Source organism: Crotalus tigris, unplaced genomic scaffold (genome assembly GCF_016545835.1).
Source record: "Crotalus tigris isolate CLP2741 ecotype Arizona unplaced genomic scaffold, ASM1654583v1 scf7180000017716.2861928, whole genome shotgun sequence".
Lineage (NCBI taxonomy): Eukaryota > Metazoa > Chordata > Lepidosauria > Squamata > Viperidae > Crotalus > Crotalus tigris.
This window is the reverse complement of record NW_024096587.1, coordinates 155,569-171,256: the sequence shown is the minus strand read 5'-3', so window position 1 is coordinate 171,256 and position 15,688 is coordinate 155,569. Positions and strand designations below refer to the sequence as shown.

Below are 15,688 nucleotides of genomic sequence, written 5' to 3'. Positions count from 1 at the left end.
AGCCATGGCAACGGAGAGCCTCTTGTCACTGAATTTCCCTAATAGCCTTCAATAGTATGATGACCTCCATATATTTTAAATAAGAAAACCATCTTTCTGAAAACGTACATAATAGTGCTGATCTGTAGAGAACCAGCTACAATGAAACTTCAGATCTCTAAGTTTCAAAAAATGATATAAACAATGCATTATTTAGGGGAAAAGAGAATTGGAAGAGTCTTGTCTTTCTACCCTTCCAGATGTTTTTTCCCAGACATTTCTATTAGAAATTTCCATGGGGAAAAGTGATTTTAGTACAGAAGAGTACAATAAGAAAGCATAGATGGGAGATTCTTTTTAATCTGTCACTTTTCCAAATTGTATCTTTTTATTTTCCCATTCTGTGTGTATATTTGGTAGAATCCTGATGAAATAAAGTGAAATAAAGTCAGATTGATTTGATAATAACAACTGGAGATAAAAGAAGTCAGAGCAGCTAGGTGCTTGATTAAAAATAGAGATAGCTACTCCTGCTGTGCATCAGTTTAAAACATGCAGTGCAGTACAATATGGTTTGATAGTTCAAGTGTTCTACTTCAGGGAATAGTCTCAACTCAAATGGGATGTTCTGTAATCTCCCCTCAGTAGCAGATTTTGAAGGATATTAAATTGGCCAAAGTCCTATTGAACTGAATTTTGGGACTGAGAAAAAAGTGATGTTAGCTTTGCCAGTTGTGCCCTGTCCCCAAAGTGCTGTGAGTTTATCTTTGATATACAAACTAGTAGAAAGATCTGTGGGATAATAAGAAATAACTTGAGAATTTTATGGAAGATGTTACAACTCATCATTTTATATGACTGTTTCACTCGCTGACAGTTAGATAGTCAGAAAGATGACTAGCCTGACCTTAGAGTTTGAACCTATTGATTCTGGTTCCTGCAGTCTGGAGAATTAAAGAATAAATTCTTCATATGTTTAGCAACCCTGCATATTTTTGAAGACTACTCCCTTATCATCTAGAGATCTTGAAATGGAAGGGGGACAATAATCCGTCAGATATGCTCTAGTGAACCTCACACTAAACAAAAAATTTAGATGAACTTTATATTCCTTTCCAGCACTATGTCCCAAAGGTGCTTTTCTAAAAAGCAAATGGACTTTCTTGGTTTTTTTTCCTTGAAAATGTTTTGCTTCTGGATGAGAAGTAAAATGTTTTCAAGGGGAAAAAACTCCAAGAAAGTCGAGTTGCCTTTTAGAAAAGCACATTTGGGACAACCGTGACCTGGATGATTGAAATCTCCATAGACATTTTCCAACTTTATGATTCTTTCAAGAGAAGCACAAGAGTGGAATCTGAACTTTGATACCAATCTTAAGGATTTCCATGATATTATTTGTCAAGGATTATGAGGAAGCAGCAGTGATGGGCTACTATAACTTTTCTTTCGCCATCAGAATATCAATGCCTTAGCTCTATTGCCTTAGCTCCAAGAGCTCCTGCCCTTTAGTAGATACTAAAGAATGAGCTGCTGCAATAATGTTCCTGAGCATTTTTATCTTCATTTTGATTTATCTGCCAATCATGGATGGCTTTGAGTGAATAGGCTTTCTGTACTGAGTTAAAGCCATAAGCACCACATTTCTTTTTGTGTACACACAGAATGGGGTTATGAAAGCTATAAGGATTCTTTTTTCTTTCCTCATGCCAGGGATCATTTGTGTCCAGGAACCCAATCATTTCTCTCTTGTGCATGAAATCTTTCAAATGGTCATCTGGATCAGAGGAAGCTAATAGTAACAATGTGATGGAATAGACTTTTAGGTAGCTAAAGATCTTCTGAAGTTTCCTATCCAGGGAACTTAGTAGTTGCAGAAGAAAATATTGCTCCAGAGAGAAGTACATTGTTTGGGGGAAGAGAAGGCACGTTTTAACCTGCAGTCTTCCTATGAATGTCTGTTTTGCCATTCCTGAACAGCAAGGCTTCAGTAAACAAAGAAATGACAGGAACCTCCTGAAAGAGATGGATTAGGGATACAAGCCCAGACTTCCGTTTTTGCAGTTGCTAATATAAAATACTTTATTAACTAGGTTATTGTATATTTAAATAAAGCCTAGATGTCCACAGAAGGTCACTCCATGTCCCTGCTGTACAGCTCCTTTGGCAAGCCATTCACACTGTTGTTTTATTTGCTTTCATTACCTCACAGAGCAGAGAACAAGAAAGAAGAGCACAGAGATGACCCTTTCACCTGCACAGTTCAAAATCTTGGCTGCAGGGCTGGAGGTTCTGCACAGGTCTGGGGACTACAAAAGAAAGCTGCAATGAATATATAATAATCACAGAATATTCAACTTGTATTATGCTTTTACCTGGCTTCTTTTTGTCTCTTGTGACTAATGCAGTGGATAGACTCATCATAAAGGTTTAACACAAGGATAAATGGTATCCTCATGCAGTTCACTGGATTTGTGGTTTATCTTACACAATCCATGTTGGGAACTGCCCAGAGTTTCATATAAGATAGGCAGCTATATAAATGTTTTTTTAAAAATAAACAAATGTTGCTGGAGTTGTTTTCTAATCGCTAATCAATTTAGATTTAGATTGACCAGTTATTGTACATTGCCCTGAAAAAAAGAAGGCTCCTCCTCCTCTTTCCTGCTGTAAGCTACAATAAAATTAATTACTCAGAGATATAAAATATTCCTTTCAAATCCATGTTCTTGCGCCATTGCAAACACAATGACAGCAGAACCAACAACTGCCTTGCCAGATTACCCTGCAGGAATGAAAGGTAGATTATGCTCAGTATGTTGTATCACAAGATTGGGGTTTCTGCCCCATTTTGCATTTTTTCCTTGGAGTGAGATATAATATTGGCTTAATAGTATTTCTGAAGTTCAATCACTATCAGCAACACATAAGCATTATTTTACATCTCAAGTATTGGTGCGGGAATCTTCCTAATTTCTGCTCTCGAGGTCACAGTGTTGAGAGTTTGGGGTTTCTACTCTGCCTTTAGACTTCTATCATGGACAGCATGGGACGTAATCTGCTGTGTCGTTTAAATTGTTAGAAGCAGTTTCAAAGAAAAAATTCATATAGTGGGCTTGATGCAGTTAATCCAGTGGATCTGTTCACCTGCTCTGAACTGGTAATCATGGATCAGTGGGCTTGATGCAGTTAATCCAGTGGATCTGTTCACCTGGCTCTGGACTGGTAATCATGGATCATCAACAATGTCAAACTTGCACCATCCGTGCTCTCTTCAGCACTTCTGCATAGACATCCTGCCTTATGTGAAGGCATTTGTTGGTAGCAATTGGTGTATCAATGAGCCACAGTGAGAATCTGCAAATTCTTGCCCCTGTCATGCTTCCTACATGTTCTTGTTGAGCAACACTTTTACATCTATTTATTCTTTTTCACCCCTTTATGGATTACTGCCTTGTCGTGGCGAAGGGGCTTGTGTAACTCAATGAAGCTATAAGCTATGCCATGCAGGGCCACCCAAGACGGACAGGTCATAGCAGAGAGTTCTGACAAAATGTGATCCACTGGAGAAGGAAATGGCAAACCACTCCAGTATCTTTGCCATGAAAACCCCATGGACAGTACTAAAAGGCAAAAAGATATGACGCTGGAAGATGAGCCCCTCAGGTCGGAAGGTGTCCAATATGCTACTGGGGAAGAGCAGAGGGCTAGTACTAGTAGTGCCAGAAAGAATGAAGTGACTGGGCCAAAGCCGAAAGGACGCTCAGCTGTGGATATATCTGGTGGTGAAAGGAAAGTCCAATGCTGTAAAGATTTTTTCTCCATAGGAACCTGGAATGTAAGATCCATGAATCAAGGCAAGCTAGATGTAGTCAAAAAAGAGATGACAAGAATGAACATCGACATCTTAGGAATCAGCGAACTAAAATGGACAGGAATGGGTGAATTTAACTCAGATGACCATCAGGTATACTACTGTGGGCAAGAATCCCTCAGAAGAAATGGAGTAGCCTTCATAGTCAATAAAAGAATAGGAAAAGCAATACTGGAATACAATCCCCAAAATGACTGAATGATCTCAATTCGAATCCAAGGCAAACCATTCAATATCACAATAATCCAAATTATGCCCCAACCACTAGTGCTGAAGAGGATGAAATAGACTGGTTCTATGAAGCCCTGCAGCACCTTATAGAATTAACACCCAAAAATGATGTCCTTATCATCATGGGGGATTGGAATGCTAAGGTAGGAAGCCAAAAGATAACCGGAATAACAGGCAAGTTTGGCCTTGGAGTACAAAATGAAGCAGGGCACAGGATGATAGAATTTTATCAAGAGAATAGGATGGTCATAACAAACACTCTTTTCCAACAACCCAAGAGACGGCTCTACACATGGACATCACCAGACGGTCAACATAGAAATCAGATTGACTATGTGCTCTGCAGCCAAAGATGGAGAAGCTCTATACAGTCAGTAAAAACAAGACCAGGAGCTGACTGTGGCTCAGATCATGAGCTTCTCGTTGCAAAATTTAGGCTTAAATTGAAAAAAGTAGGGAAAAGCACTAGGCCACTCAGGTATGAACTAAATCATATTCCTGATGAATATACAGTAGAGGTGACAAATAGATTTAAGGAATTAGATCTGATAGACAGAGTGCCTGAAGAACTATGGATGGAAGTTCTCAACACTGTACAAGAGGTAGCAACTAAAACCATCCCAAAGAAAAAACTCAAATACTTTGGCCACCTAATGAGAAGGAAGGACTCACTGGAGAAGGGCCTAATGCTGGGAAAGATTGAGGGCAATAGAAGAAGGGGATGACAGAGAATGAGATGGCTGGATGGAGTCACTGAAGCAGTAGGTGTGAACTTAAATGGACTCCAGAAGATGGTAGAGGACAGGAAGACCTGGAGAAACACTGTTCATGGGGTATTGATGGGTCGGACACGACTTCGCAATTAACAACAACAACAAAATTCTTTTTCACTTCTGTCAACCCTGATTGAACACTGCCTTAAAGAGTATTGATGCTTTGCATTCTTATAATGTGCCATCATCAGTATTAGATGTGAGTCATCCCGAGAAACAGATGGCATTGGTGTTCCTGGACGCTCAGAAGGCATTTGACAATGTGAACTGGCAATTCATGATAAGTCAATTACAGACTATGGATTGTGGGGAGAAATTTATAAACATAATCAGAACAATTTATAATAAGCAATCAGCCGAAGTAATGATAAATTGGATAGAAGTTCGCAATATTGTACAAAAGGTAGCAACTAAAACCATCCCAAAGAAAAAGAAATGCAAGAAAGCAAAATGGCTGTCTGAGGAAGCTTTGCAAATAGCTGAGGAAAGAAGGGAAGCAAAAGGCAAAGGAGAAAGAGAAAGATATACCCAATTGAATGCAGAATTCCAGAGAATAGCTAGAAGAGATAAAAATGCCTTCTTAATTGAACAGTGCAAAGAAATAGAAGAAAACAACAGAATAGGGAGGACCAGAGATCTCTTCAAGAAAATTGGAGATATGAAGGGAACGTTTCATGCAAAGATGGGCATGATAAAGGACCAAAATGGCAAGGACCTAACAGAGGCAGAAGAGATTAAGAAGAGACGGCAAAACTACACAGAAGAACTATACAAGAATGAGCTTAACGTCCCAGATAACCACAATGAGATGGTCACTGACCTCGAACCAGACATCCTAGAATGTGAAGTGAAATGGGCCTTAGAAAATCTGAGCAACAACAAAGCTAGTGGAGGTGACAGTATTCCAGCTGAGCTATTCAAAATCTTAAAAGACGATGCAGTAAAAGTGCTACACTCAATTTGCCAGCAAATTTGGAAAACTCAACAGTGGCCACAGGATTGAAAAAGGTCAGTTTACATTCCAATTCCAAAGAAAGGCAATGCCAAAGAATGTTCAAACTATCGCACCATTGCACTCATTTCACATGCTAGTAAAGTTATGCTTAAAATCCTACAAGCTAGACTCCAGCAGTATGTGGATCGAGAACTACCAGAAGTACAGGCAGGATTTCGAAGAGGCAGAGGAACTAGAGATCAAATTGCCAACATACGCTGGATCATGGAGAAAGCTAGGGAGTTCCAGAAAAACATCTACTTCTGCTTCATTGACTATGCTAAAGCCTTTGATTGTGTGGATCACAACAAATTGTGGCAAGTTCTTAAAGAGATGGGAATACCAGACCATCTTATTTGTCTCTTGAGAAACCTATATGCGGGTCAAGAAGCAACAGTGAGAACTGGACACGGAACCACTGATTGGTTCAAAATTGGAAAAGGAGTCCGGCAAGGCTGTATACTGTCGCCCTGCCTATTTAACTTATATGCAGAGCACATCATGAGAAAGACAGGGCTAGATGAATCAAAAGTTGGAATTAAGATTGCCGGGAGAAATATCAACAACCTAAGATATGCAGATGATACCACTCTAATGGCAGAAAGTGAAGAGGAACTAAAGAGCCTCTTGATGCGGGTGAAGAAGGAGAGTGCAAAAGTTGGCTTGAAACTCAACATTAAGAAAACCAAAATCATGGCATCCGGCCCTCTCAATTCCTGGCAAATAGATGGGGAAGAAATGGAGGTAGTGACAGATTTTATTTTTCTGGGCTCCAAGATCACCTCAGATGGGGACTGCAGCCAAGAAATTAAAAGACGCTTGCTCCTGGGGAGGAAAGCTATGGCAAATCTAGACAGCATACTAAAAAGCAGAGACATCACCCTGCCAACAAAAGTGCGTATAGTCCAGGCCATGGTTTTCCCAGTTGCAATGTATGGCTGTGAAAGTTGGACCATAAGAAAGGCTGAGCGCCAAAGAATTGAGGCCTTTGAACTATGGTGCTGGAGAAGACTCCTGCGAGTCCCTTGGACTGCAAGGCATTCAAACCGGTCAGTCCTAGAAGAGATCAACCCTGACTGCTCTGTAGAAGGCCAGATCCTGAAGTTGAAACTCAAATACTTTGGCCACCTAATGAGAAGGAAGGACTCACTGGAGAAGGGCCTAATGCTGGGAAAGATTGAGGGCAATAGAAGAATGGGACGACAGAGAATGAGATGGCTGGATGGAGTCACTGAAGCAATAGGTGTGAACTTAAATGGACTCCAGAAAATGGTAGAGGACAGGAAGACCTGGAGGAACGTTGTCCATGGGGTCGCGATAGGTCAGACACGACTTCGCAATTAACAACAACAACAATGATAAATGGAGATATGACTGAGAAGATCAACATTATGAAGGGAACAAGACAGGGCTGTCCCCTATCTCCACTGTTGTTTGTTCTGACATTAGAAGTATTAAATAGACGTATAAGACAGAATAATGACACAAAAAGGATGAAAATTAAGAGGGAAGAATATAAGCTACAAGCATTCGCAGACGATTTAGTATTTTTTTTGGAGGAACCATTAGAGACAGGACCTGTATTAATAGAACGAATAGAAAAATATGGTGAGGTAGCTGGGTTGAAAATTAATAAAGATAAAACCAAAATGTTAGTGAAAAATATTACTAAAAAACAAAAAAAGAACTGGTGGGAAAATTAGATATACAGATTGTAAAGAAGGTAAAATATTTAGGGATCCACCTGACAGCAAGATGCACAACAATTAAAGAGGATAATTATCATAAATTGAAAAGACAAATTGAAGTAGATTTGGATAAATGGAAAAATGTACAACTATCATTAATGGGAAGGATTGCGATAATCAAAATGAATATATTACCACGATTATTGTTTTTGTTTTCAACAATACCAATAAGATTAGAAAAGAAATATTTTGAAGGGCTTAATAAAATAATCTTGAAATATATTTGGCAGGGAAAAAAGGCAAGAATTAATCTAAAAATACAAGATTGAGAGGTGGGTTTTAGGAATTGTACTATCAGGCTGCAGCATTATCATGGATGAGAGAATGGATCTTACTGAGGAATACAAGATTATTGACATTAGAGGGACATGATTTACAGTTGGGATGGCATGCTTTCATATGGTATGGAAAAAACAGAATACATAACTATTTCCGGAGACACTATATAAGGAATTCTTTATTTGTGGTCTGGGAGAAAGTAAAGAGAAATCATTATTTGAAGATTCCAAATTGGCTCTCAACTATGGAGGCGCTAATACACCCCAATATGTTTAAGATATAAAGACTTATTAACAGATATGGGGGAGTTGAAAACCAAACAACAATTAGAGGAACAAGGAATAAAGATGGATTGGTACATGAGAACGCAAATACAATCTAGATATGAAAAAGATGTTAAAATAGATGGTGTTAATTTGGGGACAACAGAGTTAGATGAATATACAGGAACGGAAGAAAAATGGATTAAAAAAATGTACAGTTATCTACTACATATGGAGTTAGAGAAGGAACAAGTGAAAGAGACAATGATAAAATGGACAAGGAATTTTGGATACACAATTGAATTAGATAGATGGCAGCAACTATGGGAAAGAAACTATAAATTGACAATGGCGACTGCGTATAAAGAAAATATGTACAAAATGTTTTACAGATCGCACATGTCTCCTGAAAGATCAGCTAAAATGTTTAAGGACAGGTCTATGAAATGTTGGAAATGTCATCAGATACCAGGTTCCTTCTACCATATGTGGTGGATGTGTGTAGAAGCTAAAGCTTATTGGAATGTAATTAGAACATGGATAGAAAAGATGATACAACAACATATAGAACTAAGACCAGAAATATTCCTGGTTGGTATTCTACCAGAGAAATACAATAAATAAAAAACATATTTAATTATTCATGTAATTACGGCAGCCAGGATTGTGTTTGCACAAAATTGGAAAACACTGAAAGCCCCCCCAGAGGGAGAGGTGATTGGGAAAATATTGGAATGTGCAGAAATGAATAGACTAACAATGACAATTAAAGATAAGACAGAGTCAGACTACTATGAAATCTGGGGAACTTTTTATGATTGGCTGGAAAGAGAATATGGTTAAAAGATAGTTAACATCAATTTAGATGGAAGAAGAAGAATCAGATAAGGAGGGAGACCCAGGCGACACAGTATTGAATAACTGGAGGTTGTATAAATGTTTATAGAAGTATATACCGAGAAGGTTAGATAAATAGAAGTATTAATCTTATTGTATATAATACAGATAGGAAATTTGGAGGAGTTGCTCGGACATTACCCCTGAATTGTATCTGAAGAGGGATGAGAGGGAAGAAAGGAGAGGAGAGAGAAAAGAGTAAAGGAGGGGAGAAGGAAGTAGGAAGGTTGGAGGAGAAGAGGAGAAGAGGGGAGAAAGGGGAGGAGAGTGGTGAAAGAGAGGAGAGGAAGAAGAGGGAAGTAGGGAAGAGAAGAAAGGGAGAAAAAAGGTAGAGAAGAAGGAGTGTGGATATGGTGAAAGGGGAAATGGGCGAGCAACACCAAAAGTCATGTGTATGTATTTATTTCATTTTATTAAAAGTATATATGAATGTAAAAAGAATGTATGTTAACATCTGATAAATATTACGGTATATGTATGGGGGAGAGCTTGGAAAAATAAAAAAATATTTTTTAAAAAAAGTATTAGATGTGAGATTGGGGAGAGTGCAGTGATGGGATCTGTCAAAAAAGTATTGCCTCTAAAGAAAAAGCAGAATAAAACCTGAAGCAGAAACAAGTGCTTTCAGAGCAATCTGGAAACATTTACAAACGTCTTTCCAGTGGTTTTAAGGGTGATGACACAAAATCAGAATTAAATAGTCTTTATCCCTTAATACATTTGTTGAGATTTGAGGCTAATTCTAAGTTAGTATAAAGCTCTTATTGGAGATTCAGCAATGGGTGTATCCTATATATACATTTTTTCTGGAATTATCTCTACTGATATCAGATGGAAGTTGTATAATTGAAAGATGAAGAAACTTCACAGAAAAATACTATGCTAAGGAGAAAAAAAAACTAACTTTTTCCTCAGCCTATTCAAGGAACTTCTTCTTCTCCTTCCTCTTCCTCTTCCTCCTCTTCTCCTCCTCCTCCACCTCCTCTTCCTCCTCCTCCTCCCCTTAACTATCAGCTTTTTTTTTTTAATAAGGGCTACACTCAGCCGACTGGAAAACCAGCAGTATTTCATAATAATCTTTATCTCATCATTGCAAGAATGCTACTCTCAATGTGCAATTCAGGATAAAATATCTGGGGGTGTGTCCTAGTCTAGGTTTATAATGTTATAAGGAGAATATAGGAAGTGATATTTGCCCATACTCATACAACCTTTTATTGATTATTATTTTTCTTAGGATAAAGTTCTCAGAGTTGTTCTGGAGTCAGGTGGCTTCTAAATCTCATAAGCAAAAAAAAAATATATTTTTTTTCCTTTAAAAAAAAGCAAATTTCCTCCTAATCAAATTAAATACAGAATTATTGGGCACAGTTATTGAGGGCAGAAAATTTGACCTAAACAGGCTGAATTTGCAAGTTACACTGCGGCCATATATAAAAGGCGTCTGATGGCATATTCTCCATTGCCATGTTCTCCAGAGAGAGACATTTAGAAGCAGAAAACAATATCTTCTAATGTTTCTTTGTATATGTAATCATGGGTTAAGAAATGAGATGAAAAGAATGAAAAAAATATTGCTCTGGAGTCCTTGGTGCTCTCTGAGCTTAGTTATTTGCTTGTAGAGATTTCGTTACTGGACTAGGTAACATAATCAATGCTCCATCTAGAACAGGGGTAGGCAACCTTGGCTTTTTTATGACTCATGGACTTCAACTCCCAGAATTCCTGAGCCAGCATGGCTCAGCTTGGAAACTCTCCCTTTCCGCTCAGTATGGCTGGCTCAGGAATTCTGGGAGTTGAAGTCCACGAGTCATAAAAGAGCCAAGGTTGCCTACCCCTGATCTAGAAGGAGCTAGAAAAAAGCAGCTGACAAAAGGAAAATTAAGCATTCACTTTCTTTGCCACAAAACTTCTGTCCAAGTGTGCTTTCCAGTGAGAAGAAGCTTACCAGACTATATAATGAAGTCTAGCATTTGGACGGCTGCATATTTCAAAAGAGGTTTATGAATTTTCTATTCACATAAAGAAAATATTGTGCTAATGTCAGTCACTGAAATACATTTATAGTATCACTTGTTTTAGAAACGGCAGAACAAGGAGACGGATCAGTGGAAGTCAAAGCTTGCATTATTTGTACCTTAATGTTAACAGAAGCCTGAGGGCCCAGCACGGCAAGTTGAAACAGGCAGCGTGCAGAAAATATATCAGATCAAAGGAGGCATGCAAAATTGTGGCAAAATGGGTAAAAGGCAGCAGCAGGACAATTGTGAGGGCAAACTATGGATTGAATGTCAAGTGTGGTTGAGCAGTTGGGTCCTAGCATTGGGTGTGTCTCCATGTGCATGTGAGGAAGAGATAATATCCCTGAGGGTGGGGGGACAGAGCAGCAACGTGACAGCCAGGGGCTGCAGTCTTGAAACCATTGCAGGCAATGAAGTTGCTGTGCAGTCACCGGGGGAAAAAGATATATACGTTCCATTCCAAGGAGTAGAAAGTGTGTTTGAACTGCACATTCCAGGAGGAAACCATGACACAAAGAAGAAGTGGGTGGGAAAGTTATCTGCTTCTTTTTCCTTCAGGGATTTTATTTTGACCAGTTTCCCTGCCACTCCTCCTCCATCTCCTCCTCTGTCATGCCTCCAGCCAGAGTAAGAGCAGAAAGCTTGGTCTCTGCTCTGAAATGATATACTTTGCTAACCTCTAAGGAGAAGGTGGAGTAAAGGACACGGAGAAAAAGAGAAGCTTTGCAAAGAATTCAAAAGTGAAATCATGAGAACATCTCCGCAGGTAGGATAGAGCCCACTTTTCTCTCTCTTTGCTTACCTTATTTTAGGCATTTATCTTCTCAGGCATTGGTTGCTTTAATTTGCGAACTAAAAGGTATGTTGCTAATTAGCTCTTGATATTGAGAATGAAAAGATACACCTCGTCTCTATCACTACCATCACACAAACTTCTACCAGCTAAAATGGAATTTTTATGTGTATACGTGTTTTTGGGGCCAGATTTAACTCTAGGATAGAGAAATTATCAGAAGCAGAGAGGGTTTTTTTAACTTGGATTCTAGATCATTTACAGCCAGACTCAGAATTAGGGAGACAAAATTACACATCAAAAACTTTTAGTGTATAGCAGCAACATATCTATTTTTAGAAATTAAACATAGATCATTCATACAAAGGCTTCCTCTGCAACAAAAATTGTATATATATTCCCATTTCCACATGCTCCACTGAGCAACAATTATGTCTTTTTAGGGACTTAAGTTTTAATATTCTCTAGTTAGTCCACTGCAGATTGTGTAGTCATTTCCTAAAAATTGAACAACATTCCAACAAGTTATCTACAACTGCTTTTGAAATGTAATGATATGTAATGTAATTGAGTCATCTTTGAGGTCTGGCTGCACTGATCTTGGCTTGTCAGATATTTTCATTTACAATATTTGACCTCCATTTCCCCCCCCCCCTTTGAATATGTTGTGCTGGATTTGTTTAAGCTAAACATATTTTAAAGTAAGATCAATCGCAAGTGATAGAGATTTTCCTTAAGAAATATACAAACAAATACAAACTTGATGAGTTTTTTTTACTTATTACTTAGATAACTCACATTTTATGTTAATTACTCAATGTTCCAATGAGAACTTTTTTGATGATAGAATATATATCACATATATTTCACTTACTTTGCAGTGAGATCCTTGTGTCTATCTTTGTCCAGGAGACAGCCCATTCTACCTGATTCCCAATTTTGAAACTGAGAAAAATAGCTGTCTCCCTGCTGTCGGAAAAGCATAAACAACTTTTAAATCTTTTAAATCAGAACACATTGAAATTTGCCAGAACTAGAGCATAAGAAAATGCTAACTACCATAGGATTCACAATAGGGATTTATAAACCACATGCTTCAGAATCTGTTTTCTTTTTAGCTAAAACAGAAGAAAATTTTAACATAGAGCAGATTACTGTTAAGTATTATTTTTGCCAAATTTCACAGAGCATTCATTGTGTCACAGTGTCATGCTTCGTTCCTGGTGACTATTTGGATAAATGCTTGTCAACTTGATTTGTCTTTAGTATTAATTCATAGGTCTTCTAAAAATATTCTTGGAGGTTCTTGATAGGTCTCAATATTATGAGAAGTTAATAACATTGAGAGTGAAAGTAGATCACGTGATGAGAAATACTGTTACATATGGCAAATCTCAGAACAACATTAATGGGTTTTGAGGTAAAGGAAAGGAGAAGTAACAAGGAATTAGTACTAACACCTGGGAGTAAAAAGCAGTGAAGAAGAGTACATGAGATTAATTCATTCATCTATTCTTTAAACAAAACAAAGCAAAACTCATCTTTAAAACTATCATATAAACAAGCCTGGCACAAAATATATTCTTCCCATCCCCCAGCTTCTACTGATGAGAGATGGGAGATAGTGAAACAAATAAATACATTTCTTTTTCAAATTCTGCCCTAGCATCATTTCCAAGGTACAATAGTTGAAATAAACAATGATAATCTGATTGTAAAGGACATTCCAGTTAGAAAGAAAATATGACAACATTGAACCCTTTTCCTGCAAAGTTCATTTATTTAAGCAAGAGCAACATTTGGCATGGGCAGAGCTCCTAAATTTCAGATCAAAATGGAATTTTATGGAGAAATTCAGGGAAAATTAACCTTGTCATTTTACAGAATACCAAAAATAACACTGAGCTGCCTCATGCATGCAAAGTTCAGATTTCACATAATGATACAGACTTCACATAATGAGAAAACAGATGTTATTTATATGTATGACATTCTTTTTTTTAAAAAAATTAAACTTTGGGAATCTTGCACAATATTCAATAGAAGAATATTTCTGTACCATGGATTTGCTTTGATGAACTGTTATTAACACCTAAGGCTACACATAGTACTAAAGTTACTTTGACTTGGAAATTAGATGTAATTATATATTGTATGCACCTTAAAGATTTATGTTAATTCTGCCTTTTTTTAAAATGAGGCTAACTAAGTTTTGTTTTGGCCTAGCTCCAGATGAGAAAATGTAAGATAGCTCTTTACTACATTTTCCTCTATTTTACTACTGAATATGATAAAGCAGGTTGTTTTTTCTTAGAATAACATCGCCCAAACTTCCCAGTCCAATCCTAACAGTTGGGAATTCCAGCTGTTTCAGCTCCAACTCCTACGGAGATCACTAGATCAAGGTGACCAACTTTTTTACAATGAAAGGGAGGACACAAATAAATTGAAGAAAAAATATCATAAATAAAAGAAACATTTTATTCATTGCAACAATAATACAGAATACACTATATATGATAAATGTATAGTAAAAAACATTTGTAACAATAACATTTTATATTGTAATTATACTTACATGCCGTGCCCCCGCCTGCAGCCGCCCCACCAGCACTGCTGCCCCGCCATGTAGAGCAGGCCCTGTGGCTCCCATAGCACGAGGGGCAGCCGGCTACTGCCGACCCTCACATTCCCGCCTGCAGCAGCCCGTCTCCCCTGCCTCTTGCACCCGCAGCCATTATTGCCCTAGCAGGGCCGAAGATCAAGAGAAAGTTACCATGGCGTTGCTACTCCAGTCTCCTCCAGGTATCTTCGGGACTAACTAGGAGATGGTGTAGTTGGGTAGCAGGGAGGGGTGCAAAGTTCCTGCCAATTCGCCTTCGCTGCAGATAACTTACATGTGCAAAGTTTGCTGGCTGGGTGTTTTGGCGTGCTTAGCAGCAATTCCTATTGGCTTTTGAAAGCCAATAGGGGGAGTAGCACAGCTCATGCAAATGTTGAAAAAAAAAAACATCAAAAAAAGGTGCTGGAATGCCATTCTGAGCGTTCTATGAGAAAAAAAAGCCCTGCAGATTAGTCTTCAAATATCGAAAAGGAGGACATGTAGGAGGACATTTTTTGAGGGAGGACAGAATTCACAAAAGGAGGACTGTCCTCCCTAAAGGAGGACGGTTGGTCACCTTACACTAGATTGAAGATTATCATACATATATAGGCCAAGTAGTATTGTATGCTGCTTCCATCTGCTGATTTAAGCTTGAAGAACCCTGGAAAGTGGTTCTTCCAAACCTTTTCCCTGAATCTTTTATTCCAGGGATCTCGCAATCCTTGCTTTATAGGCCTGCATACAGAAATGTCAAGAGTTGAGGATGACCTGGCAGTGATTGTATGGCTGAAGGTGCTACGGTGGATCTTGGGCTTGATCTCTGCATACAATAATCATTTTCCTCCTTCCTCAGCTGCCACCCTCCCTACAATTCTCTCACACAGGCTTATATCTGCAGAAAAAATATGTAGCACAATGCAACATGCTAAATTCAGATTGCAGCTCTAGAAAATTGTAGAATTATGTAAAAATAATTGTGATGGTTGGTTCTCAAGCTGACAAATGTTTAGGGAATGGTTTAGTGAACAGACTGTTCCAAGATTCTCCATTATCTATGAAAAGGTTTAGCTCTTTGCCACTTCATAGAAAAAATGTTTAAAAGAAAAGAAGTAAGACCCTGCAGTCTCTGCCCTAATATTCAGGGTATAAATTAGTTCCGTATGAAAAATAATTAACTTTTTAAAAAAATAACTCAAGGCAGTGAACGTACACAATATTTCTTTCTGTTTAACCC

General features: G+C 38.2%; 2 protein-coding genes across 2 annotated transcripts in view; one reads left to right on the top strand and one right to left on the bottom strand.

Moving 5' to 3' along the window:
- The window catches only part of LOC120306065 (olfactory receptor 10AC1-like), a 93,106-nt gene extending 79,225 nt beyond the window's left edge, over nucleotides 1-13,881 (bottom strand). The window contains exon 1 of the mRNA XM_039338668.1: nucleotides 12,724-13,881. The gene's annotated coding sequence lies outside the window, so the exon portion shown is untranslated. The remainder of the gene's footprint in view (nucleotides 1-12,723) is intronic.
- Nucleotides 11,431-15,688, top strand: part of KEL (Kell metallo-endopeptidase (Kell blood group)) — a 40,696-nt gene continuing 36,438 nt past the window's right edge. The window contains exon 1 of the mRNA XM_039338663.1: nucleotides 11,431-11,822. Within this exon, the coding sequence (XP_039194597.1) occupies nucleotides 11,805-11,822 (18 nt within the window). The 5' untranslated portion in view covers nucleotides 11,431-11,804. The remainder of the gene's footprint in view (nucleotides 11,823-15,688) is intronic.